Here is a 25941-nt window from a genome sequence, read left to right on the forward strand (position 1 = left end):
GGGGCCGAGTAAACACAGCCGCCGGCAGCTGGGATATTTATACTGAGGTCCGGGCGCAGGTCCAGTGCCCACCACAGCCCCTGCCCTGCCCGCCTGCCACAGCCAGCGCCGAGCCAGCGTGGCACCAGCCAGCAAGGGGACACACCGCAGACGCAGCCTCCACTCAGCACAGAGGCCACTGGGCGTGTCGCTCGGGATGCTGGTGGTTTCCCTGGGGACACACCATGCCCCTCCTGCCCTGGAAACACTAGCACAAAATGCAGACCTGCAGGACACACTGCCACCCGGCTGAAAACTCAAAACACCTCAAAGATCTCATGATGCCAAAAAGAGAGACCCACACAACAGCTCACACCGAAGTCACCAACCCACATGTGGGGAGACGAAAATGCAAACACCATCTGCTCCTAGAACTGAGGACACCAGTCTCTGAATGGACACACACACAAACACACGAGGAGGATGACAGCAAACGTGTTTCAGACACACCCCACAGGCACAACGTGCTCAGAATACCAGCAAGGCATACACCACTCACAAGCCTTCCCCAGAAACAAGTCGCCCACAGACACAGAAACCCCAGGAACTGCCCCCTGCCACGCACTGAAAACACAGCTCAGCTAGCAAACCGAGCACAACAGCTCCCAGAAACACACCTCCCTCACAGACATGCACAGAAAACATCCACACTTCGAGTCACGCTTACCGAAGAAGGCACCAATTTACACAGAACAGTAGCAAAGAGGCTGAGAAAATAATTAGACACACCATGCGTCCCAGGGTTACAACTCCTACACACAGACTCATGTCGCAGAGCCCAGAGAGCACAGCAGCTTCTGGTCAGACACAGACACACCGTGGGGACACATGCCAGGGGCACACACTTGGACAGAACCTGTCCATACTCAGCATAGCCGGCGGGCACCCGCTGGTGTGTTAGAAACCTTTCATGCTGGAGACACACAAAATTCACTGCACAAAGCCTACACACACACACACACACACACACACACACACGTGTGTCCTGAACCTGTTCAACTTTACATAAACACAAAAGACACCTATAATGAGGTTGAGGGCAGAAGGAGCTTTCTCTCTCATCCCCCCTCCCCCCTCCCTTGCTCTCCCCACTCCTTCCAGCTGACCCAGCTCCCAGGCCTCTCTGGGGGAGGGGGCAGGAAGGACTGAGCTGGCCTCCCCAGCCCTGCTTCCTGCCCCATGGGGGCTGGACGGGAAGCTGGGGCTCCAGCCGGAACCCAGGCTCCCCCCACGACTTCCCTCCCCTCCCGGGGCAGCCCGCAGGAGTGGGGGAGGGGAGCGGGTCTCCCTGAACCCCAGGGTCCTGCCTCAGCGCTGGTTGCTTGGCCAAGGCCAGGACTGCCTGCCTCTCCCCCCGCCCCCCGGACTGGCCCCACCCTGTGGGGCTGGGGGTGCTGGGTAGAAGGGCAGGGGCCGCCTGCAGGCAGTAGAGGAAGGTGCTGAGCCCGCAAGTTTCCCTTCCTAGGCGGCCTCAGCGCCAACTCAGCCAGGCGGGCAGGTGGGCGGGGTGTGTCACGAGGGCGTGGCAAGGGCGACCGCGGGGTGTGCAACCCGGGTGTGCGGCCAGGACTTGTCCTCAGGCCGAGGCACGGGCTGGGCGTGTGAGGGCCCCGACCCTGGGGGTGTGTCTGGGTGTGTGGGATGGCTCCGTCTGGGACCCGGGGTGTGACAGCGTGTCTGGGTATGACGGGGCCAGCTGCTGTCTGTGGGGCCTCGTGGGACTCCCCAGGCCTCAGCGTGTGGGGCCACAAGATGTCAGACTGAGTGGGCACGACCGGCCCACAGTCTGTGCAATCGTGACGTGTGTCTCCATGTGTGGCGTGTGTCTGGGTGGAACTGGGACATGTCCAGTTGTGTGTGAGTGCACTATGCCTGTTTGTGAGCATGTCCTCACGGAGGCTGTTTGTGTGACTGTTGGTGGGTCCCGGCAGGAGTCTCTGTGTTACTTCCTGATGGGGCTCTGAGCCTGGGAGGTGTATGTCTGTGCGGGGCACTCTCTTGAAATCTGTACCTGGTTTGCAGTAGCTGTGTTCGTGTGACTGTGTTCTGCCACATCTGGTAGAAGTTCTGAGGCCAGGCTGTGTATAGGTAATGCGGTGGCATGTGTGGACTATGACTAGTGTCGCAAGTTTCTGTGTAGCCACTGTGGCTCCGAAAGGTGAACATGTCTGCAAGACTGTGCAACGTGGTCCATATTTGAACCTCTGTCATGAGTGTGAACATGTGCATAGCTGTGTGTAGCTGTGCCGCGTTTTCATGGGGCTGCAGGGACAACGGTCTGTGTCACCGTGTGCCTGCGAGTCTGCACACAGGAGGCTGGTGAAAATGGCAGCATGTCCTTACACAGTGACCCCACCTAGGGCCATCCCTGGGCCAGGAGGTCAGGGCCCAGCCCTGGGAAGGGCAAGAGAGCATAGAGGGGTAGGGGGCACCAAAACCTGGGACAAAGAGGAGAAACAGGAGGGGCCGAGAAGGAGGAAGCAGGGGAGAGTTCATGGGAAAGACCAGAGCAGATGGGAAGAAAGAGGGCAGCCAACAGGGAGCTACCCTGGCTCAAGCCCCTAGCATTGCTCACTTGGACAAATGGTCTCCCTATGGCTCTCCCCTCACCCTCTTTCAGTGTACTCAACCATCAGCCAGAGGGACCCTTTGAGCAATGAAGTCGACTCACACTCCTCTTCTGCTCCAAACCCTGACAGGGCTCCCATCGCCCTAAGAGTACAAGTTCCCACAGATTCCCACAGGCCCTATGTGGACCTGGAAGCAGTGCCCGTGCCGAGGTTATGTGCCTAGATCCTCAACTCTAGCTGATTGGACTCGAATCCCAGCTCTGCCATGTGCTAGCTGTGTGACCTTAATTGTGCCTCAGTCTTCCCATCCGTAAAGGGGGGGGGGGGTGTACAAAGGATCTCTATAGCAGGAGCTGGCCAACTGTTTCTATAAAGGGCTAGATAGTAACTATTTGTGACTCTGCATTACAGTTTCTACTCAGCCATGCCCTTGTAGCACCGAAACAGCCCCAGGTGACCACAAAGGAATGAGCGTGGTGGCTGTGCTCCAATAAAACTTTATTTTACAGACACAGGCAGCGGGCCAGATTTGGCCTGCGGGTGGTAATTTGCCAACCCCTGCTCTGCTGGGCTGCGGGGAGAATGCGGCGAGCTCCTACAGCCATACCTGGCAGGGGAAGTACCATTACTCTCTGGCCCATGAGCCTTAATCAACTGAGTCAGCTCCCAGTCCCCTTCCCCTGTCCCTCCCTTCCAACCACATCGGCCTTTTCTATGTCACTCACTCCAACTTCATCCTCATAGCTAGGCTATGCCTAGGTCTTCCTACCGGGAACACTCTTCCCCAGGGCTCCCCCAGACTGCCTTCTTAACTTCCTTCAAGTCCCAGATGCTGCCTCTTCCAAGGAGCCTTCCCTCCTCCCCTAAACCATCTCTCACTCTATCCTGCTTTCCTTTTTTAGCCTCACTTCCCACATCTGTCTCCTCCCCAGAAAGTAGGCTCCTGGTGGGCAGGAACTATTCCCTTAACCTCTCTGGGCTCTGGCTTCCTCAACTTTAAAGTAAGTGTCATCTCAGATGACACTGTATCTCAGAGTTTTGTTATGGTGAGTACATGAGTTAGTCAATATAAGGCATTTGGAACAGGGCACAAAGTGCTCAATAAATAAATCTAGTCTTGCGGGGAGTACTTGGAACTAAAGGAGGTCTCCTCAGGTGTTTGTGGGAGGAAATGAATGGTGGAGAGAGCGAAAGAGGGGGCAGATGGGGTGGGAATCCGGAAACGTTGGCAGTGTTGGGAGGGAGACCCCAGTCAGGGACTCAAGGACACGCACAGAGACCCCAGTCCTCTCTCCACCTTTAATGGCTCCCAGGGGGGCCTGGGGAATGGTGTCCTTAAATACAGCCCGGCGCAGCGGGCAGGGGCGGGGCCGGGCCTGCCGGGTGGGCGGGGCCTGTCTTGCAGGGCGGGGCCTCAGCTGCACTTGCAGGAGCGCACAATCATGTTGGACAGCTGCTCCACCTTGGGTTTGCGGCCCACGTAGTACACGATGGGTAGGGGCTCCAGGGCTTGTGGGACGCAGCACGGCGCCGCCGATGCGCCAGGATTGTGCTGGTTGTACAGGGCCAGGACCTGCGGGCGGTTGGGGGGGTCGGGGTCAGGGTCAGGGGTGGGGGGTGTGGGCAGGGTGCCCCCACCCTCGCCCACCTCTCCCGCCTCCCTCTCTCTCATCTCCGTCTGTTATATTCTCAGTATCAGTCTCTTGCCTTGTCTTCATTCTCCATCTCGGTGGCGGTCTGTGGACTCTGGCCTTTTTCTCCGCATACTGACTCTCCCCTCCTCCCGTGCTGCCCAGTCCCTATGTCTCCCTGGGTCTCCCCCTGTGCCCAGTCTCTCTACCAGCTCTGACCCAGTCTCCTCCCATTTCTGTACCGCCCCCTCTGATCTCCCCCTGTCTCTACTTCTCAGCTGGCCCATTCCTCTCTGATTTTACCTGTTCATCTCCCTCCACTCCCTTGGTCCCTTTTCCCCCAGCCCATCCCCCGTCGTCCCCACCCCCACCCCCCACCCCCTCCAGACGCACCTTGCTGTACTGCGTGTCCAGGCTCCAAATGTAGGGGCAGGGCCCCAGGCAGAAATTGGCGTGGTAACCCTTGGGCTCGTGGATCCACTTCCAGCCCAGATCCTTACGGAAGTCAATATAGAGCTGCCGCACGCAGCAGTTCTTCTCCGTGGAGCTGCAGGCAGGAGGGAGGAGGCAGGGTCAGGGGCAGCAGCTGCAAGGGCCAAGGGGGGCGGGTTGCAGGGTGGAGGGCGGGGGACACCCTGGTCGCCCCCAGCACAGTCCCCATCTCAGTGTCCCTTGCATCGCCTGTGACAGTAAAAGCAATAGCTGTGATAGCAACCATAGGCACTAAAACCGATAAAGCACTCCAGCTAGTCAAGCCCTGTGCTAAGGACATCACAGTAAACCTTATCTCGTGCAAGAAGCCAAATGACCATCCACATGCACTAAGTTCTATGTGTGCACCACATGTTTGTTTAGCCTCTACCCTGTGCTTGGCTGGGATGTACTAGGGACTCAGTATGAATGACACAGACAAAAATCTCTGCCTTCTGGGGCCACATGCTAGAGATTGTCGTGTTGCTCCTCAACTCCGAACATGGCTCAAACATCACTAGGGGCAAATGCCCAACTCCTCACCAGGAACCCCAGGATGCTGCCTGGCCAGCTGATCGCAACTTCCTCCCCACTCTCCCTGACTCCAGCCACACTAACATCCTCCCTGTTCCTCAAACACACTCCTGTCCCAGGACTTTTGCACTTGGTCTTCCCTCTTCCTGACTTGCTATTCTCACAGATACCCACTCTGGCTCGGTCCTTCACTTCGTTTAAATGTATGCTCAGATGTCCTTCAGGCAGGGGCCTTACCTCCTAGGACACTGGCTGACATGCAGCAAGTGCTCAGTTGATACCCAAAACACCTATCCATATGATCACGAATTCCACTCACTGTACTGTACAGTTACATTTCAGTTATGCAAGAAAATATGGCAATGTCTATATTTGAAGTGGGGCAAATTTTTTAAAAACAGATTTTATTTTTAAGTAATCTCCACCCAACGTGGGGCCCAAACTCATAACCCTGAGATCAAGAGTCGCACGCTGTCCTGACTGAGCCGCCAAGTAGGTGTGCCAAGTGGGAGAAATCTTAATACTTGTTAAAGCTGGGTGAGAATTCATGGGGCTTCTTTATACTATATCTTCGTTGCTTTTGTCCACATTTCAAATTTTCCATAATAGAAGAAAATTTTAACTAGAATAGGAAGAATAGTCTCTAATATCTAGTTTTTTGGTTTTTTTTTTTCCCCTCTCCTCTTCCTCTGATTTATTTTCCTTCTTAAAACTTATTGCCACATGGGGTGCCTGGCTGGTTCAGTCAGGAGAGCATGCAACTCATGATCTTGGGGTTGTGAGTTCAAGCCCCCACTGGGTCTAGAGATTAAAATAAATATATGGGGGCACCTGGGTGGCTCAGTGGGTTAAGCCGCTGCCTTCGGCTCGGGTCATGATCTCAGAGTCCTGGGATCGAGTCCCGCATCGGGCTCTCTGCTCAGCGGAGAGCCTGCTTCCCTCTCTCTCTGCCTGCCTCTCCATCTACTTGTGATTTCTCTCTGTCAAATAAATAAATAAAATCTTTAAAAAAAATAAAATAAAATAAAATAAATATATGTTTGTATGTATGTGTATGTTAGGTTTTTAAAAAGCACATTGGAGAGTAGTGATGTATAATACTGTACAGCTCTGGGTTCATAATCTCTGTCCCAGGCTCAGAAAGCAAAAGCCAATCCTTCCTAGCTGGGGGCCCAGGCTCCTGCTTGTCTGGAAGGAACTGGGACATTTTATGTGCTGGCTTCTGGGGCCATGTCTGAGCTGGGCAAGGACCTTGGCTAAAATGCTTGATTCATCTGCAGCCGAGAACGCTTTATATTCCAGGTTCATAACCTATGAAAGAAACACTAGGCAAAGCTACAAGGACGGTATGATCCAAATTCTGTTTTTGTGTGAAAGGACTGGAAGGAACTATATTCAAATATTGACTTTTTTATATGTGGTGATTGATGGGTGAAACCTTTCTGTATTTTCCAAATTCTTTTTTTTTTTTTAATTTTCCAAATTCTTGACAGTGGGTGAGTTTTACTTTTCGAAGAAGGAAGGAAGGAAAAGACAGGAGGAGAGAGAGGGAGGAAGAAGTCTCCAGCATCCTCTCCACATCCCCCCCACCAGAGGATTCTACAATTTGGGCAAAATAAAAAATATATGGAAGGATGCCTGGATGGCTCAGATGGTTAAGCATCTGCCTTCGGTTCGGGTCATGTTCCCAGGGTCCTGGGATTAAGCCTGCTTCTCCCTGTCCCTCTGTCTGCCACTCCCCCTGTTTGTGCTCTCTCTCTCTCCCTCTATCTCTGCCAAATAGATAAGTAAAATCTGTTTTAAAAAAATATAGGGTTATGTATAAGTGTTTCAAAGGCTGTCTCTAGAAGGAGACACAAAGACAATAAAGCCAGCTGTCTCGTCCTCAGAGAGGGACGGGGGTCAGAGCTGGAGGGTCTCAGAGTATTCTATCTGGGTTTGGTCCACATGCAGGTATTTACCTAGTCAGAAATTAATCAACAGGGATGCCTGGGTGGCTCAGTGGGTTAAAGCCTATGCCTTCGGCTCAGGTCATGATCCCAGGTTCCTGGGATGGAGCCCCACACTGGGCTCTCTGCTCAGCAGGAAGCCTGCTTCCCTTGTCTCTCTCTGCTTACCTCTCTGCCTACTTGTGATCTCTGTCTGTCAAATAAATAAATAAAATATTTACCAAAAAAAAAAAAAGAAATTAATCAACAGGGAACGAGTTCATCTCAAAACGCTGGGAAGCAGGCCTTATTACTATTCCCATTGGAAGGGTGAAGAAACTGAAGCACAGCGGGTAAGTGATGGAGCTTGGGGCCTGCTTCCCAGCCAGCTCTGCACCACCCAGGAGCCTGAGCACGGCTATGTCAGCTCAGACAGAGCAGGAAGAGGAGATGATACAGCATTTCGCTGAGGCAAGACAAATCCTCTCCAAAAGCCACAGAACCCTGAGAAGGGAGCCAGGAATCTGAAATCCCTATGAGTTCAGCCCAGTTCCTCCCCAGTCTGGTGGGGCCTCAGTTTCCCCATCTGTCCAAAGACCCAGGGGATGTTGGAGCAAATAAGGTGTTGTTAAGGGCCAAGGAGGCATCATGAAGTCCTTGTGTGGGTTCAATGAGAGGCCTGAGCTCCTGAAACCACGGGCACATGCGTGTGCATTTATAGACTTATTTCTGGGCAGACTGCCTGGCTTTCCACTTTTCGAGGGGGTCCTAAACTCACAAAAGGGAAAGAACCCCTGTCCAGAATAATCTCTCACTTCTGGTTCAACTCTGACCAAGGGTTCTGAGGTCCTAAGATTTGAATAGTCTGTGACTCTTAACACCCACCTGGGACGTTCTCCACATGCGGTCCCCACAGCAGCAGATGGAGCATCTGTGAACTTGTGCAAAATGCAAATCCCCACCCCCAACCAACCTACTGAGTCTGAAACAGGGTTGGCTTGGGGTGGGGGACAGCAGGCCATATTTAACAAGCCTGCAGATGACTCAGGCACTATATAACCCATGTGTTCAGTAAGAGTTGAACTCTCACTGAACACAGAAAGCTTTTAAGTGCAATCTATGCTCAGTGTGGGTTTGAACCCACAACCCGGAGATCAAGAGTCACATGCTCTACTGACTGGGCCAGCCAGGTGCCCCTCTTGCTAACCTCCTGCAGATTCCCTCTGCCGTCCAGTCAGGGCCTGAGAAGTAAAAGAAACCCACCTGGGGCCCCAGGACAGGCCAAAGGGCCTCACATCGACCTTGGATGCTGGGGAAGCATTCAGGGAGGCTAGCTTCCGCAATCCCACATCATGGCCAAGTTCACTGCATCTCTGCTCCCTCTCACTTCCTCTCCCCCACTGGATGATTTTGTAGCCCATGCCATCCACCATGACATCTCTTCCACAGAAGTCTCCACACATATCTCCAAGAAACTCAGGACTATTTTAAAACATCACCACAATACCACATAAGAAAGATTCACGATGATTCCCTCATATCAAGTGTGTAGTCAGAGTTCATACTTCCCTGACTGTCTCACAAATGTCTTTTGTTTTTACTCCTCTGCATTAGGATCCAAATAAGTTCTACCCATTGCAATTGGTTGATCTACCTCTTCAAATTCTTTTAGAAATCTACAGAATCATCTCTCTCCTTCCCCCTGCTCTGCCTTGTGTTTGTTGAAGAAAGCGGGTCAGGTTTCCCACCTTCTAACTGTGGCTGATTTGCAAGCGCATGGTATGGTTTAAACTGTTTTCCTATCCCTGGGTTTCTGGAAAATTGGCAGTTGGATCCACCATCTCGATCAGTTGCACATTCAATTTTTTTGCCCAGCTTCCTAGGTGACACTGTGTCCCTCCCTACAGAGCCTCACATGGCTGGCTGCCTCCCTTCGTAAGATTATTAATGTTAGTAGCACTCAAGACCTCAATTCGTGTATTCATTCACAGGGTTCCTGGGTTGACTCTCCAGCAGGGAAACGGCGTAAAAAGAAAGAGCAGATGTACCATCGGAATATTAAGCAGGAGAGGGACAAGGTCAGGTTATCATTCTAACTCTGCAACATCCAACTCTGAATGTCCACATTCTAAGGAATTCAACTTTTTGACTTTCTTAGACTGTAGTACTTGAGCATCTCAAGGTTCTCACACTCCACTGGCATTTCCAACTTGCTGGGATTGCTACATTCCTGCTTTCTGGGGTCCTGCCATTCATGGGTTCCACCATTTCGATATAGCATCAAAGCATCCCACAATCCGGAGCCCATCACTCAAGAGGTCCAAGCTGCCACTTCCTAAGATCCCAGCCTTGCCAGATTCTACCATGCCAACACTGAGCCACAACACTTTAGGATACACTCTGGCTTTCTCCAACCCCAACATCTGTGGATGCTGGTATTTTAACACAGGCTTCCCCCATCGTGATCCCAATATTCAAGGACTCCAGTTTGCCATGGCATAAGGAATCCAACATGCACCTTCCTCCAATTCTGAATTCCCAAATTCTAGGATCCCAACATTCCTGGAGCCCAGCGTTCTCAGATGTCATTCACACGGAATCCTAATGTCCTAGACTCAACCTTCTAGATCCGCAACCTGCCACCACTGAATTCCCACACGCTCGTGTCCCTCATTTCAACAGCCTGATTCCAGCACACCATCAAGAAGACAAAGTGACCTCAACATTCTAGGGGTCCCAGGGCACCCATCCCAGCGTTCGAGCACTCCCAGTGCTTGCTTGTCTTTTGAGCCTCCCAGGCGGGAGGAGAGGCCAGGCCACGCGAAGCCAAGTGCCCAACAGAGAGCACCTGGTCAGTAGCCAACCATCATGTCCCCCAGCCTAGGAGCCCCCGGCTCCTAGAGAGATGATTCTGTGGATTTCTAAAACAATTTGAAGAAGTAGATCAACCAATTGCAATGGGTAGGCAGAAAGGTCACCTGAAGCAGTAGTTGGTGTCCAGGGCCCTGCGGTGCCGGGAGGTGTGCAGGTGCTGGGCCCTCTCCAGTGGTGTGGCCATGAGGAGTAGGAAGGGCCGGTTCATGCCATGAATGGTGGCCAGGTCACCTCGGCGGCTGGAACTGAGCCCTGCTTTGGTTTGGAGGGGTGGGGGGGGTGGGGGAAGCAGAAACACACACTCTCAGATGGATGAACCGCAGCAGGGGGCGGGGGGAGGAGACTCACGCACGTGCACGCGCACACACACAGGCGCATGCGCGCACGCCGCCATGAGGCCGGGCCAGGGAGATGGGCCTCACCGTTGATGTCCACTTGGAGTGTGTTATCTTTGCTGTCACAGGAACAGTGGGCACTGAGGCGAAAGCCCTCTACTTCCTCTGTGGGAGTGGAGAGAGGGAAGGCAGTGTGAGGTATGGCTCACCCTGAAGCTGCAGGGGGCTGGAGCAACGCTGGTTGACTGGGGTGGGGGCTCCTGCCTGCCTTCCTCTTCCCCGTCTACCCTCTCCCTGCATCCTCTTGCTTCCTCCTCCTCCTCTTTCAGGCCTCAGCTCAGTGGTCACCTCCTCCAAGAGGCTCTCCAGGACACAGGCCCCTCCCCCACAGTGACATCACTTTATTTTCTCCATAGTACTTACCCTCCCTGACATTTGTGTTTGGCTGTTTATCTCCCCCATTGTTCCCTCAGTGGAAAGCAGGATACATGGGGCAGGGATGCCTGTTTTCTCCTTCCCCGCTGGGCCTAGCCCACAGTCATAAAAACATCTACTGAGGGGCCCTGTTCTAAACACTCTGTGAGCATGGGAGCATTATATCCTTCAACCCTCACCAAAGCTCCCCATTTTGCAGACATGGAGGCTGAGCCCCACGGAGGGGAGAGGACTTGCCCCAAGTGGGAAAATGTAGGGCTGAGAGGCAAACCCACAGGGCTGCTGTGGGAAAAAGTTTTCTTGAATGAATGGGTGATTTTCTAAGCTCCTCCTGGGTGCTCGGCCCCACACTGGGTGTTCTAGATTCGGCAGTGACTGAGGCTGGCCTTTGTCCAGCTGCACAGGACATTACTCCCAGCTCCCACCTGCTCTTGAGCCCCCATCTTTCAACACCTGGCCGAACCACCACTTATCCCACAAGTCTCAACACTATCACTTTCCCCCAGGAAGCCCTCCCAGAGCCCTCAGATGGGTCCAGGTGCCTGAGCACCTCCCGGCCCCCACACTGCTCCTTCCAGTTATCACTGCCTTCTCCGGCTTTGGCAAGGCTTTCTAGATGTCTGGAAATGACTGTGGGCCCCTCGAGGGCAGGATCGTGAAGTGGTCTTAGTTGCCACTGCGTCCCCAGCATCAAGAGGGAGATTAGGGGGGGCGCCTGGGTGGCTCAGTGGGTTGGGCCACTGCCTTCGGCTCGGGTCATGATTCCAGGGTCCTGGGATCGAGTCCCACATCGGGCTCTCTGCTCAGCAGGGGGCCTGCTTCCCTTCCTCTCTCTCTGCCTGCCTCTCTGCCTACTTGTGATCTCTCTCTGTCAAATAAATAAATAAAATCTTAAAAAAAAAAAAAAGAGGGAGATTAGGAAAAGGGACGTGGGCACCATGGACTCCAATGGGCAGGACAGACACAGTCCTCTGACCAGTCCTCTTACAGACAGATCAGATGTGTCAGGCACTCCCTGGACTCAGGGACTGCCTCGAACGCTCTTGCCCCTCCTTCTTTCCCTGGCTGATTCCACTCATCCCTCAAATATCAGCTCCGGGGACGCCTGGGTGGCTCAGTGGGTTAAGCCACTGTCTTCGGCTCGGGTCATGATCCCAGGGTCCTGGGATCGAGCCCCAAATCAGGCTCTCTGCTCAGCAGGGAGCCTGCTTCCTCCTCTCTCTCTGCCTGCCTCTCTGCCTGCTTGTCATCTCTCTCTGTCAAATAAATAAATAAAATCTTTAAAAAAATATATATCAGCTCCGATGTCCCCTCCTCCAGGAAGCCCTCCTTGACCCAAGGCTGAGTCAGATATCTCTTCTGGGCTCCCCAGGCCAGCCCTACCCAGTTTTCAGGTCTTTCTTCCCTTCTCCCACCCCAACAATGGACCAAGGGCTCTGGGAGGGTAAGGATGGGGCTCTTTGGGTCACTGCTGCATCCCCAGCATCCCCCAGCGTTAGGCAGGTGGTCAGAAAATGGATTAAGGGGGAATCACTCAGGTTTTTGAGGGTCTGGGAGGAAGGCCAGGTCTTGGCTCTCTGGCACTAACATGGGGCAGCAGCTGGTAGGCAATGAGATGGCTCCCATTACAAAATGGGGTGGGGCAAAGAAGCCGTCCTCACCTCCATGGCTTAGCCACTGCCGTACGACTCCAGTGACATCAAAGGACAGCCATTCTGGTGTGTCGCTGGGCGCCAGCAGCCGGTTGCTGAGGTAGCGCCAGGAATCGTTACTGTATTTCTAGGAGATGATGAACGTGGGGGGAGGGTGACAGTGAGTAGATGGTTCTCCACACCCCCCAAATGCACTGACTGTACCCCCACTCCTTCTGCTCCGCCAAACAGGCCTCCAGAGAGTCCCTCAGATGGTCCCCTCTCAAACAGCCACACTGTGGGGCCCTGCAGGAACCACCACCTGCAGAGCAGACCTGGGAGGAGAGTGGGGAGACCCTGGGGCCAGGGAGGGCTCAAGGCACTTGGATGGCTCAGCCTCTGCCCTCAGCCCAGGCCTGAGTTCTCTCACTGGTGAAATGCCAGGCCCCCTTCAGCTTGTACAACCCACCACGCTAAGATCATCCGAAGACATCCTGAGGTCCACAGTGCAAGCTACAATTCTGCAAAGCTGATGCCCTGACTTCTGAGAGGCTGCAACTTTCTAGGGGCTTCTGTTAGAAGTCATTCCAGAACTCCAGTGCTCGGGAGCACCCCTAAAATTACACACTCAATGAGCCTGAGAAGTCCGAGGACACCGAACTCCTACATGCCCAGGAGTCTGACACACCCCAAACCCAGATGCTGCTGACGCCTCCCAGATCCTGTGGGGGGATCCTCTGGCAGCCGGGCAGAACACTCCAGGCTCTGGCTTTACAAAGCCGGATTCTCCAGACTCCAAGAAGTTTTGACAATAGACCACATTCCTTTGTTATAAGAGTCTACTGCCCACTGTTAAACCTCATGTTCCATAAGACGTGGATTCTAGATCACGTAACTTTCTGGAGACTCCAGCCCTTCCAGGGGCCCCAATCTTCCCAGAGACTCAAAATCTTCTAAAACAGAGCTATTCAAGGGAACTTTCTCTGACGATGGAAATATTCTTTATCTGTGGCATCCAAAATAGCAGCCGCTAACCACATGTGACTATGGAGTACTTGAAATATGGCCAGTGAGCCTGACGAATTGAATTTTTTTCTTTTATTTCATTTTAGTCAACTTAAATGGCCATGTGTGGCTAGTGGCTACCCTATTGGACAGAACCGGCCCAGAGCCTGCGACCTTTCAAACTCCCAGCCTTCTGGGTGTTTAATACCCTAGAGGTGCTAGGAATCTGCGAGTTTCCAAGAGCCCTACGATTCCACTGGGCGTGCACCTTGGTTCTCCGAAAGTTTGTCTCTATGCACCTGGCAGCCACTAGCCACCCGGACGCCCACCATGGCCCCAGCGCGCAGGCGCGGTCTGGCCCCACTGCCCCGCACCTGGTACAGCTCCACGTGCTGCTCCACTTTTAACTTGAGCCTCAGCAGGCGCAACTCTGCCCGGGAAAGCAGGACCGGCTCCGGCACTGCTTCTCGGAGCTCCGATGTGTTGAAGAGCATATATATGCTGTGCGGGCTTTTCTTGATTTTGTCATAGATTCCTAGGCAGGAGGAGCAGAAGTGGGGGGATAGGGATGTCAGGGGTTTGGCGAGGAGCCGGCAGGCACATCCCAAGTCTAAGAGCTCTCCAGAGCTGACAACCGTGGCTGGGAACCCGACTGTGACACTTTTGGGCTGTGGGGCTTGGGCAAATGGCTTGCCCTTTCTGGGTTTGTCTCCTTACTTTGTAAAACGGGGCCTGACCCCTTCTCACCCATCGTGGGTAAAGTGTCCCCTCAGTATGTGGCAGTAGGGGGCCCCTGTGCTTGCTCAGTCCTCCTCTACTTGGAGCCTCAGATGCAAATTAGGATCAAGAACATTTGGAACAAGCTCTGTGACTTTGGGCAAGTCCCATTCCTTCCCGGAGCCTCACTTCCCTGCTATTGTTTAGGAACCAGCAACCACATGGAACACCCTAACTCCCAACCAGGCTCTCCTCATGGAAGGCTGTGTAACTTTGGGCCAGAGAATTGCACCCTCTGAGCCAGACCCTTATCTGCAGAACGACCGACCACAGGGCCACAGGGTTATCATGTGAGGTAAGTGAGACAGCACAGTTAAGGCATGCAGCAGAGCCCACTTGTTGGGGGGGGGGGCATGCATGTGTTAAAGAGCACTCACTATTTGCCAGGTGCTATTCACAACCCTTTACAAGGGTTAAGACGTTTAAACCTCACAACCACCCCATGAGGAAAAGACAATTATTATACCATTTTGGAGCTGGGAAGCAGGTCATTTGCCCCAGGCTGACAGAAGTAGGGAGCTACAGAGCTGGGATTCAAATTTGAGCGGTCTGGTCCCAAAAACTGCGCTCTTAACCCTGGGCTATGCTGCCTCCCTGCTATTTTGACATTATTATTATTATTATTAATTCCTTCCTCTCTTCTCTCCCTCCCTCAGCTGGTTAGATAACACAAAGTTCATTCTAGGTAGGAATGACTTTGGGCAGGGAGGAAGAAAGTTAGAAAGAGTGTTTTGTAGTCTCAGAAAAGTCTAGGATGAGTAGGCAGGCCGTGACCTTCTGGATGGACTGGGGCACATGCTTTAGGCCCCTGCAGTAGGGGTGCAGAAATGGTGGAGACAGGATCTGATGAGAAAGGGCAGAGGAAGCTCCTTCCATGGGCCCCTGCCTCTACTCCTCCCTATTCTAGCTAGGCCAGCCCCTGTCCTCCACGAAGAAGCCCTATCTTGACCCAAGGGTTACTCAGCAAACCCCAAAGGAAGGGTAGGGCAGGAGCATTGAAGGGGATAGGGGGGACAGATAGGGAGGAAGAAGAAAGGAGGGGCAGGACCGGTCAGAAAGAGAGATGGAGAGACTGCAGAGATGGAGACAGGAGGAGCAGGGCGTGGAGGAAAGAGGGAGAAAGAGGAAGGAAACAGAAACGGGGAGACCCATGCATGGGGATGTGGGAGAGGTGGAAGGCAGAGATGGGGTGGACACACACGGGAAGAGGAACATAGGGTTTGGGGGCGAGATGGAGGCTGACTGGGAGGGGAGACGAGTATGGAAGGTGCGGTGTTCAAGAAATCTCCACAAGGAGGGCGAAGCGACCACGGAAAAGGTGAGGCCGAGGGGTGGGTGGGGAGAGGCGTCATCCAGCTGAAGCGGCCAACTAGGCGCGCGCAAGGCCCGGGGACCCACAGGTGCACCACCCAAGACCGAAAGGGCAAACCGAGCGGACCCCGCGTGGGCGCCCGAGGGGGGGCGGTGGGCGGACCCAGCGGCAGCCCCGCCCCGAGCTGAAGAGGGCGGGAGGCGCCACTGCCGCGAGGGCGGGGACCCGACCTGCCCCGTCTCGCCCCAGGCTCCGCGCGCCATCCCCGCCCCCCGGGCACGGGAAGGAAAGGGAAGGGAGGGCGAGGCGGCCGGACGCTGGGGTTTCCCCAGCCTCTCCGAGAGGAACTGGGACTCTGGGGTCCAGACTCTTCCCCCTTCAACTCTGCAGGGTCCTCCTCCCCGCGCTTCCGAAAGGACAGGCTCCTCCCTTCGCGCGTGGCACCCACGTGGGGCTCCCTTACCCTTACCCCGACCCAATCAGTTTTCTCACCCCGATCTTGCAGAGTCGCACCCACCCTTGGGTTGACTAGGGCTTGACTCCTCACTCAGCCCACTTCCTTCCCTCCCGCGACGTGGGGGGCTCGCTGCTCCCGGGACGGCACTGTTTATAGCTCTCTATACTCCCTATCGATCCCCCTTTTCTCGTGCTTGTCTCCCCCCTCTCTAAACCCCTTCTAAAACCCAGTACTCTAGATGTCTTGGGGGTTCGCTTCCCCCGCTGAGCCTGTCCTGTCACGTCCCTATGTCAAATACTTGGGGCACCTCGCGCATATCCCCGGCGTCCCCGAAGGGTCTCCGCTGCTCTACCGTTCTCACCTCCCCCCCACCCCACGACCTCGGGTCCACTTATTCCCCGCATTCATCAGCCCCCTGCCGCCTCTCTGCGGGCCCTCCCCCAACCCCGCCTGTTCGCGCAAGCTGCAAGCGGCGCCACACTTCACTTTCCCGGCACCTCCGGGATTCGCTTCACTTAGTTTTTCTGTTCTTGAATTTTCTCGCCTCGTGACCCCTGAGCTCTGGGTCAGCTTTCTCCACTGCCTCTCCTTTCTCAAATGTTGGGCTCTTCGCTTCTCCCAAAGCGGGCTCCCTCCCTGTAGCCCTCACCCCACGAGCCCCCACACTCTAGTGCGGGGTAGAGAGGGAAGTCTTTCTACCCTTCCACCCCCAATCGCTTCTACCCCTTAGGGGACTACCTCCACGATCCCGCATGTTCCCATGGTCTCTTCTAGAAGCGGTCCCCTTCGCTCACTATCTCCTCGTCTTCAAGGCCGGATACCTGGGAGCTAGAGAGCTCAGTCCTATCCTCTTTGAGACCCCCCGCCCGCGTTCCCGGCAACCCCGGGGGTCCTCTTCCTCTAGCCAGTTTCCTTTGCCAGTAATTTCCTCCCCCGTGACCCCTGCACTCCGGCGCCCCCTGGGGGCTCCCCTCCAGGGTCCCCGGCCCCTCTGAGCTCACTGTTGGTGGTTTCCACCATTAGCACGCGGGTGACCTCCTTGGCGTAGTAGTCCGCCTCAGGCTCGGGCTCCGGCTCGGCGCTCTCCCCGGCCACCCGGTCGCGAGTACTGTTGTACAGGGCCAGCACAGCCTCGGGCAGCGGACCGGGCGGAACCTCCCCCTGGCTTGGGGGGCTGGCGAGTCGCAGCTTGGACAGGATCTGGCCGCGGATGGCCTCGATGCGCTTCCGCTTCACCAGTTCCATGTCGATGGTCTTGCAGGTGGACAGTCCCGCAGCCGGTCGGCCAGGCGTCAGCACTAGTAGCCACAGCAGTGGCAACAGCAGGGGCAGCAGCCGCAGCCCGGAGGGCGGCATGGGGGAGGCAGCGCCCCCGGCACTGCCGAGAGCGTGAGCCGGGCTGGGGTGGGAAAAGGGAGGCCCCGCCCCTACAAGGGCTGGAGGGTCTCCCGAAGAAAGGTAGGAGGGTCGGGGTGGGGTGGGGGGCTTGATGCCCTCAGAGAGAACGGAGCGGAGGTGGAGGGGAGGCTCTGATGGGTGGTTTCTCGGTATCCCAAGGAAAAAACCGAGATGGGCGAGATCTGGTACCAGAGGTGGGTGGTCTTGAGGAGGGGAGTTGAGGCAGGTCTGAGAGATATCCCGTCTCCCGGATCCCGGAGGAGAAGGGTCCGTGGATGCGCGGGGGCTCAGGAGAGAGGCTGGGGGTGGGGCGCGGCGTGTAGGGGGGTGCGCCCTAGGTCTGGGGTCAAGTCTTCGCGGGAGTCCGGGCTGGCGGCTCCTGAGGGCTGGTCCGGAATGGGGGAGTCTGGGGAACGCCGTGGAGGGGGCAGGGGGGAGCAAGCGTCCGAGGCGTTGGTGGGGGCGGTCTGGGGTCCCCGAGTCCTGCCTCCTGGCAGGGCAGCGCCGCACCAATCGGTCCCCGCGCCTCTGGCTCCCAGCGGCAGCGGAAAAGTCTCAAAACTTTTTTTCCTCTTCTCCCAACCAGCTCGTCCCTCCTCCCGCTCCTCCTCCCCCTCCTCCCCGCAGTGGCGGCGGGGGCGGCGGCGGCTGGTCTCAGACTCTGGGGCCTCGGGCTGCTCCTCGGCGGCTCCTTTCTCCGCTCCCGGCCGAGGCCAGCCCGCGGGCGGCTCCGAGCCGGGGGGGTGCCCCGGAGGGGGCGTCCCCCCTGCCCCCGGCCGGGGGCCTCGCTGTCTCACGGATCCGCGGCGGGAGGAGGGGGTGGGACGGCCCGGGGCGCGAAGGGCGGCGGCGGCGGCAGCGGCGGGGACCGGCTGGAACGGCGGGGGGTTTTGAAGCCGCCCCGGCCCCACCCAGGAAGCGCGCGGGGCGGGGGCGGCCCCCAGGGGGAGGACATGGGGGGGCCGGGCCACCGTCCTCATCTCGCGTGGGCGGGCTCCGAGGGGGGTCCCTTAAGCCCCGGGGGGAGGGGGCGGGCACCCCGGCTCCGCCCCGCGAACGGGGTGCTGCCTCCTGGCGGCGGAGGGCGACCAAAGCGGGCAGATGGGTTGCGTGTGGCTCTGAGGGCTGCGCGGGTCACGGAGAGAATGAAAACCTGGCAGGGAGGGCTCACTCAGAGGTTGGGGACACTGGGTCGGGGGGATCAGAGGGCGGGATACCAGCGGACAGAGAGCGGGAAGCTGAGGAAGAGGGCCAGCCAGAAGATGGGGTCCCAGTGGGGAGAGGGGCACAAGAGAGAGAAGCCCCAAGGAGAGGGGCACCCAGAGTGGGGAGGGGGCAGAGGATGAGGGAAGTGGGTGTGTCAGGAGGTGAAGGCCTGAAGGAGGATGTCAGTGGGAAGACAGAGCACAGGACATCTGACCGATGAAGGAAGTCAGAAAAGCACCCACACCTGTAAGAACTGCTCTCCTTTATTGAGCACTTCCATGGGCAAAGCAGCCTTTCTTCACCCAGGACCCTGAGACCCCATAAGCTTACTGCCCCCCTTTTACAGATGGGGAAACTGGACCTGAAGGGGCAGCCATGGGGCCTGAGGTGCTCACCAGGACAGAAGCCATGCCAGCTGTTGGCTGGGGTCAGATCCGACAGTGTCCAGAGCCCGCGCTTCTGGGCACTGGGCCATCCCGGCCCTGGGCAGGTCAGCAAGGGTGAGGGTACCGGCCTGTCCTTGGAGGCACCATCAGCACTCCACGCCGTAGCGGTCGAAGTGGCGCAGCAGCAGTCCCAGCTCCAGGCGCACGATGCCACCCGCCGCTGTGTGCAGGCGGTAACGGTCAGCCCCGCTGTAGATGGCGTCCCCGTGCAGCAGCTGAGGGCCGCCACCCACGAAGGCCCGCGCCAGCTGCTCCCTCCAGCTGCCCAGGGGCCGCCATGTGGGGCAGTCCAGCTGGTGGGTGCCTGGACTGCTGGGCACGTGGCAAAAGCCATAGCCTGCAAGCTGACAGCGGCCGAAGCTGTCCTGCGACCACACCTGGAGATGGAGCCGGGGCCAGCCTGCAGGATGGGGGCGGTGGGGCAGAAAGGAGCGATGGTGTAGATGGTCTCCCTGGCCCTGGTCCCCACCTCCTTGATCTCCACAGGCCCAGCCCCCTTCCCACTGGCTGTCTGCACCAGCCTTCTCTCTGGGAGCCCATTCACAAGGCAGCCAAAGGGATCCTTCTGAATCTGTGTTCTTCTCCTGCTAAAAACCCTTTTGTGGCTCCCCAGTGCCCTCAGCATAAGTCCAACCTCATCATTCTGAATCTGGCCTCAGCTGACATCCTCTCTATAGCCTCCTCTTCTGTGTCCCCCAATCAGGGCAGTGCAGTCCCCAGCTGAGCACTTTGGGCCTAGCCCTGGACACCTCCCTCTTCCTTCACCATGTCCCACTCTGTGTGCTCTGGGCCCAGGACCAGCCTTCTTTCACCTTCCATCTGGGGGTTGGAAGCATCGTTCTCCCACTTCCCTGGGTTTCTCAATGTCCTTAGAACATGAGGTTCAGCTCATCAACCTGGTAGGCAAAGCCCTTGGAGATCTGGCCCCATTTCACCCTCCTTCCTGTGCCTCTCTGGGCTAGGCCCTATTCTGGAAGCTGGGGACACAGTGGTGAACAGAGCAGACAAAAATTCCTGACATCCTAGACAACGAATGTAGTAAATAAGCAAATTATAGGGTATGTCAGATGGTGATCACCGCTCTGGAGAAAAATAAAGCTGTGTATGGTGGGGGTAGGGACGCAGTTTTAGAAAGGGGTGAGCAAGGGAAGCTTCACTGAGAAGGTGACATGTGGGCAAATGCCTAAAGGAGGGAAGGGAGTGGGCCAAGTAGATGGATATCTAGGGAAGAACACCCCAGGAGAAGGAATAGCCAGTGCAAAGGCCCTGAGGTGGGAGCTGTCTGATGGGGGCAGCGTGGCTGGAGCGGTCTGAGAGAGGGAGAGGAGAGGCGGGGGCATACCAAATTGAGCAGGGCCTTAAGAATTCACAATAAGGGGCCCCTGGGTGGCTCAGTGGGTTAAGCCGCTGCCTTCGGCTCAGGTCATGATCTCAGGGTCCTGGGATCGAGTCCCGCATCGGGCTCTCTGCTCAGCGGGGAGCCTGCTTCCTCCTCTCTCTCTCTGCCTGCCTCTCTGCCTACTTGTGATCTCTCTCTGTCAAATAAATAAATAAAATCTTAAAAAAAAAAAAAAAAAGAATTCACAATAAGGCTTTGGCTTTTACCCTCAGTAAGATGGGGACCATAGAGGGTTCTGCATAAAGAAGGAGTGGGACCCAACTTGGGTGTTCATAGAGAGACCCATTCTGGGGGCAGGATGGGAGCACAGAGAAGAGGTGGCTATCATTGTCCAAGAGAGAGGTAAGAGGTGAGGCTGGGAAGACTAGGGGGCCCAGGGAGAGAAGTGGAGGTATTTAGGATACATTTCAAAGGTAAAACCAAAGGATTTCCCGATGGGCAGAATGGGGGTTGAGGAAAGAAGAGGCAAGAATGGGGCCCCCACTAGAGGAAGTGGGGTCTGTAGAGCTGGAGGACAGGCTACCTGTCTCATACTCCAGTCCATCCCCCACAGACAGCCAGAAGGATCTTTTAAAATTGAGATCTGACTCGTGAGTCACGTGTTGTGGCTCCCTGGTGCCTTCAGGACATGGCCTCAGCCCTATGGCCTGTCTCCTGTCCCCTGCCACCTCACCCCTGGCCCTCCTCCTGTCTACCCCTGATCCTCCAAATGCCCCCAGCTCAATCTCCCCTTTGGGCCTTTCACACACAGCTCTCTGCCCACTTTCACCCCTCCAACTTAGCTCCTACTAGCCCTTTATGGCAAAGCTCAAATATCCCCTCTTCCAGGAAGCTCTCCCTCAACTCCCTGGCAGTCAGGCATCTCCTCTGGGGCTTCCCTACCCTCTAGGATCCGCACCCCCCCCACCCCAGACCTGCCCACTCTGGGCTGCCCTGTCCAGGGACAGCTCTGTCTCTCCCAAGGAGATGGTGAACCCCGTGAGGACAGGGCTGGGGGTGTGTGTGTGCTATCTCAATCACCAACATTTCCCCCTCATCACCCAACACAGGCGGGGCACAGGGCAGACACTCAGTCAATATTATTTATATTGTTGAAATACATGTCATGTTTACCTGGGCTATTTCCTAGAATCCACTCCTCTCCAGTGATCTAAATTTTCCACAAGAAAAGGTTTTCTGATACCCTTCCTCCCCCGCATACTCATTTCCCCTGCGAGCAGCTGAGCAGAGACTGCAAAACAGAAGGGTTGCAGGCCCTGCCTCTCTCCCTCACAGCCCCCTCCCAGCCTCCTACTGATTGAAGACTCCTGTTTGTCTCTTTGAAAGCCACCTCCCTTCTCTCCCTGGTCCCCACCTTCCCCCCCCCCCTCCCCCTGCAGCCCTGGCCTCTGGCCTAGTCCTACATACTCCAGAGCCAGCCTGCAGAGGCCCCAGCTGAGCCTCTCCCGGGCCAGGTCTGGCCAGGGAAGGGACCCAAAGGGCCTAGGGAACAGGGATGGGGCTTGGTGTGCCCAGGTGCAGCAGCTAGCCCCCCTCCCCTCAGTTTGCTCCAGGGCTCATGCTGTGAACCCACCTTGGAGGCCTTTGGTGGCGAAGTGTAGGTCGATGGGGTGGGACCAGTAGGCCATGTCCCCTACTTGGGGTGTGTCCACCTGCGTTTGGCCCTCCCGCACACCTGACAGGAGCTTCCATGCCGCTCCTGCAGGGAGGGGTGGGAAGCAGACATCAGGAAGGGGAAGCCACTGGGGCTGGGGACCCTGGCTCTCCCTGGCAGTGGGGAGATCTGGGGTTACAAAGTATGGACTCGAGAGCCAAATGTCTGGGTTCAGATTCTGGTACTATTTTGTCCCGCCTGTGCAACCTTGGGCGAGTTACCTGTCTCCGCCTTGGTCTCCCCTTCTGTAAAATGGGTGCATAAGAACACATCCCTCTTGTGAAAAGATTGAACGAGCCAATATACAGAACACCCTTGGGACAGGGAGTGCTGGTTAAGTGCTGGATAGCATTTTGTGGCTCTTCTCAGCCCCATGTTAGGCCTCGTCCGAGGACTAAGATGAGGCCGAGGGTGTCCTTCAAGAGCTCAAGCACATGGTGAAAAGTACATAATAATAGCAATAGACGGGGGCTGATAATAACAGTGACAGAGAGCCAGATGCTGTGCTCCTGGTTTAGCCATGAATTCATTTCATCTGCCCTCTGGGATTTTTATTCCCCCCTCCTCCCCACTTTAGACTCCCTTCAGGATCCTACAAGGCCCTGCATGGCCTGGCCTGGCCTGTGCCCCAGTCCTCAACTCACCTCCCACCACTCTCTCCATCCCACACCACCCTGGAGCCTCACTGGCCCGATTTCTACTCCCCTCCTCAGAGCCTTTGCACTGGCTTTGGCCTCTGCCCAGAAAGCTCTGCTCCTGGATGTGCCCGTGCCTGGTTTTTTCTCATCCTTCAGGGATGAGCTCAAGTGTGCTGCCTCTCACAGATGGATGCTCCCTCATCCTCTTATCTGAACGCTAGTCCCTGGCATGTCATCTCTCCTTTCTTCCTGTAGTGACCACTGTCAGTGATCCCTGTGCTCATTTCCTTACCTGCTTTTTAAAAAATTTCTGTCCCTCTACTTGGGAGCCCCAGGAGACCACGCCTCTTACACACTGCTGAGTCCCCAAGACCTCAAACTTTGATCTCAGTACACAAAAGGTGCTCAATAAATGTTTGCTGGACAAATAAGTGCTCATAGGATGTGGGTGCTAATATAATCCCCATTTTACAGATAAAGAAACGGACTCTGAGAAGGGAAGTCACTTGGCCATTTATTCCATTAACATTTACTGAACACTGCTGTGTGCCAAGCACAGTTGCCCACGCTGGGCACAGCAGGAACATGGTTGACTACTGTCCCACGGTGGCACTGGACTCAAACTGTGCTCTCTGACTACAGTGCCCAAGCCCTTGATCTGGCTGCTCCTGAGCTCTCTGCTGGAATAACTGTCCCCCTACCAAGGGGCCCCTGAACTACTAACAGTCATGTTAGTTACTGCTCCCTCCTGGGCCAGGTAAGGAAAGTACCAGGCCCTGAGTCAGGCTCTTCACGTACAAGATTTGTCAGTACCCCTCTGAAAGACAAATATTCCCACTTTACAGATGAGAAAAAATGAGACTCCAAGAGGGGACAGCACCCAGCCAGGGTCTCAGAGCAGGTGAGTGGTAGGGTCCAGACTGGAAACTAAGTTTGACTAGAGCCTGCCTCTTATCAGACCACCCTCCCCCTTCCCCAGAGATCTCAGCCTCCATCCTACCCTCCACTGAAATCGCAAAGGACTCAGGATCTCCAGAGATGACAGATGTGAGCGTTTTTCTCTCTGTGGGACAGCACACGCAAGGCTTCACTAATGAACCCCATCTAGTTCCTACAAGCCAGGCAAACACTGCACCAGGCCCTCTTCTCAGTGCTGTTGATACTCATTTAGTCCTCAAGACAAGCCCATGAACCAAGCACTGTTATTATTCCCATTGTGCAGACAGGGAAATCAAGGCAAAGATGAGGGCCAGAGGCCACATAATTAATGTAGTTTTGAACACAGGCAGTCTGCTCTTAACCTCAACACTCTGCTGCCTCTTAGTTGCTGTTAGCTTCATTTTTAGACAAGGAAACACAAAGGCCAAGTCCAAAAGCCATCAATCACTAGGTGAGAAAGTTAGTATTTGAGCCCAGAGCTGGTGGCCTATGGTCCTACCCGTTACACTGGTTGCTATGCTGCCTCTGATGGGGAAACATGAAAATTGGGGTCTCTGCAGTCCCTCCCAGTCTTGTGTGGATGAACATGGATGACTGATCGGAAGGGTTCCTCCATTCTCATAGAGAATTAAAAATACAGGAGGGTGGCCTCTCCTCTGTAAATCTGGGATGGAAACGCATTTCACAGTCAGAACTCAATAAAGCAAAGAATGAAGATAGGGGAGGGACCCTGGGCACCACTAAGCTCAGTGGGATTAGGCTGGCTAGTGTTTTGAGGATTGGGAATATTTGTGGGGGGAGGTGTCTAACCCCATATCTTTGGGGACTGTGTTCAGAGAGGAGCCAGAGTACTCAGAGAGATGGGATGGGAAGAACAATGCCCAATTCACATTGTCAGAGTGTGGCCATGGCTGGGGGTCCTGGGAGCCAAAGGAAGATGAGGATCAGGAACTAGGCCAGGGGGTAAAAGAAGGAGGGTAGAAACTCTGGTCTGGGGGTATGGGTGGGGAAATGAACCAGGCCCCGGAATACCTGTGTGGACGCCCCACTTGCAGAAGAGGCTACTTTCCGAGAAACCGGTGGCCCCCATGATCTGCCCGATCACGTGCACCTCAGCCATGGCCCTAAGGGAAAAATGTAATCAGAACCCTAGGAAGTCAGTGTACTGTTACCTCCAACTTGACAGATGGGGAAAGTGAGGCTTACCAAGTCAAGGGGCAGTACTAACATTCCCAGCTAGTTTCGTCAAACTACTGAGGTTGCAGTCTTAAACGCGATCCTGACCGCCTCCCGAGGGGAGCCCCGGAAAAATACGTGGGGTGAGGTGAGAGCTGGGTGAGGAGCTGTTGACTAACCACCCACCACGAAAACGTCTTCTTTCTGCTCAGCTCAGAGGAAAACCCCGCCCCAAGGCTCCGTGGCCCCACCCCAAGCATAAAGCTCCGCCTCTTCGCGTCCGACCGCCGAGTGGCAACGAGCGCATGCGTCTTCAGTCCAGGGCGGCTTTAGCCCCGCCTCTAAACCCGCGCATGCGTTACTCCTACCTCAGAGCACCTAACGGTTAGGTGGGGCGAAGAGGTAGCGGGGATTGCAGTTCATGGGCCTGACCTGTCCCTGTCTCCACGGACGCCGACTTCCTAGGCTCGGCTCGCGCGTCTCCCAGGATCTTTCTGGCAGCGAGAGACCCGAGGCGCGGACCCTTCCGAGGCTGCGCCCGCCTTCGAGCGCCCAGGTTGTTGCTGGGGAAACAGCAACCTCCTCTCCTACTCTGGCACCCGCCCTGCCATCCGCTAATTGGCCCTAGCGGCTGGCGGGGGCGGGGCCAATATGTGATGGACGTTTTCTCTCCCCTCTCCATTTTGGGAAAAGCGTCTTTCCCAGCCAGACTCGTGGTTCCGCCATTTGGGGCGTGGCCGGGCAGCTGCCATCTTGAGTGTGGCTGAAGAAATTTGCGCGCCAACTGTTCTCCAGGACGCCTTTCTCACAAAATACGCGGAGCCCTCCACGCTGCGAGCCTCCTGAAACTCTCTTCCACCCGGGACCACAAATCAGAGATTTGAGCCAGGACCAAGGGAGAAGCTCCCTATGGTCACTGCGTGCATCCCGAGGTCTTATCATGAGAAAAAAACCCTTCCTCCTTCAGAGAGAGTCAAGTTTGGGAGGGGGTTTTCCTTCCTTTTTTCAGTTTCCTGTGGCTCCTCAAGTGATGATAAATGCAACTTCCTTCTCCTTACTGCCCAGTTCACTATTAGTACGATTCTG

At 55.6% G+C, this 25941-nt stretch overlaps 2 protein-coding genes across 3 annotated transcripts; both read right to left on the reverse strand.

Annotated features, from left to right (window-relative positions):
• Positions 1 to 3894: 3894 nt before the first annotated feature.
• TGFB1 (transforming growth factor beta 1) lies at positions 3895 to 18263 on the reverse strand. Of its 2 annotated transcripts, none has more exons than XM_082709372.1 (7): positions 17001 to 18263; positions 13828 to 13988; positions 12479 to 12596; positions 10470 to 10547; positions 10152 to 10299; positions 4634 to 4787; positions 3895 to 4182 (listed from the first exon to the last, which is right to left on the reverse strand). In XM_082709372.1, the coding sequence occupies exons 1-7, from the start codon at positions 17353 to 17355 to the stop codon at positions 4024 to 4026; spliced, it is 1173 nt and encodes a 390-aa protein (XP_082565498.1). In that variant the 5' UTR covers positions 17356 to 18263; the 3' UTR covers positions 3895 to 4023. The 2 variants fall into 2 exon arrangements, with proteins under 2 accessions (XP_082565498.1, XP_082565499.1); XM_082709373.1 differs by having other exon boundaries at positions 10152 to 10302; positions 17001 to 17948.
• A 587-nt stretch (positions 18264 to 18850) lies between these two features.
• On the reverse strand, positions 18851 to 25456 carry B9D2 (B9 domain containing 2). Its single transcript, XM_082709400.1, has 4 exons — positions 25288 to 25456; positions 24712 to 24803; positions 22022 to 22147; positions 18851 to 19449 (listed from the first exon to the last, which is right to left on the reverse strand). The coding sequence occupies exons 2-4, from the start codon at positions 24797 to 24799 to the stop codon at positions 19136 to 19138; spliced, it is 528 nt and encodes a 175-aa protein (XP_082565526.1). The 5' UTR covers positions 24800 to 24803; positions 25288 to 25456; the 3' UTR covers positions 18851 to 19135.
• Between the last annotated feature and the right edge of the window lie 485 nt (positions 25457 to 25941).

This window comes from Mustela nivalis, assembly GCF_964662115.1.
Source record: "Mustela nivalis genome assembly, chromosome: 18".
In the NCBI taxonomy this organism is placed as follows: domain Eukaryota; kingdom Metazoa; phylum Chordata; class Mammalia; order Carnivora; family Mustelidae; genus Mustela; species Mustela nivalis.

Bases quoted from the DNA above. Each gene is read 5' to 3' on its own strand.
- TGFB1 (XM_082709373.1), bottom strand. From the start codon at position 17,355: ATGCCGCCCTCCGGGCTGCGGCTGCTGCCCCTGCTGTTGCCACTGCTG. The intron at 13,989-17,000 runs GTGAGCTCAGAG...CCTCCTGCCTAG, and splicing joins AATGGTGGAAACCACCAACA to GAATCTATGACAAAATCAAG. The intron at 10,303-10,469 runs GTGAGGCCCATC...TCCAAACCAAAG, and splicing joins ACTCCAAGTGGACATCAACG to CAGGGCTCAGTTCCAGCCGC.
- B9D2 (XM_082709400.1), bottom strand. From the start codon at position 24,799: ATGGCTGAGGTGCACGTGATCGGGCAGATCATGGGGGCCACCGGTTTC. The intron at 22,148-24,711 runs GTATTCCGGGGC...CCCTCCCTGCAG, and splicing joins CAAGTGGGGCGTCCACACAG to GAGCGGCATGGAAGCTCCTG. The intron at 19,450-22,021 runs GTGGGTTCACAG...CCCATCCTGCAG, and splicing joins CGCCACCAAAGGCCTCCAAG to GCTGGCCCCGGCTCCATCTC.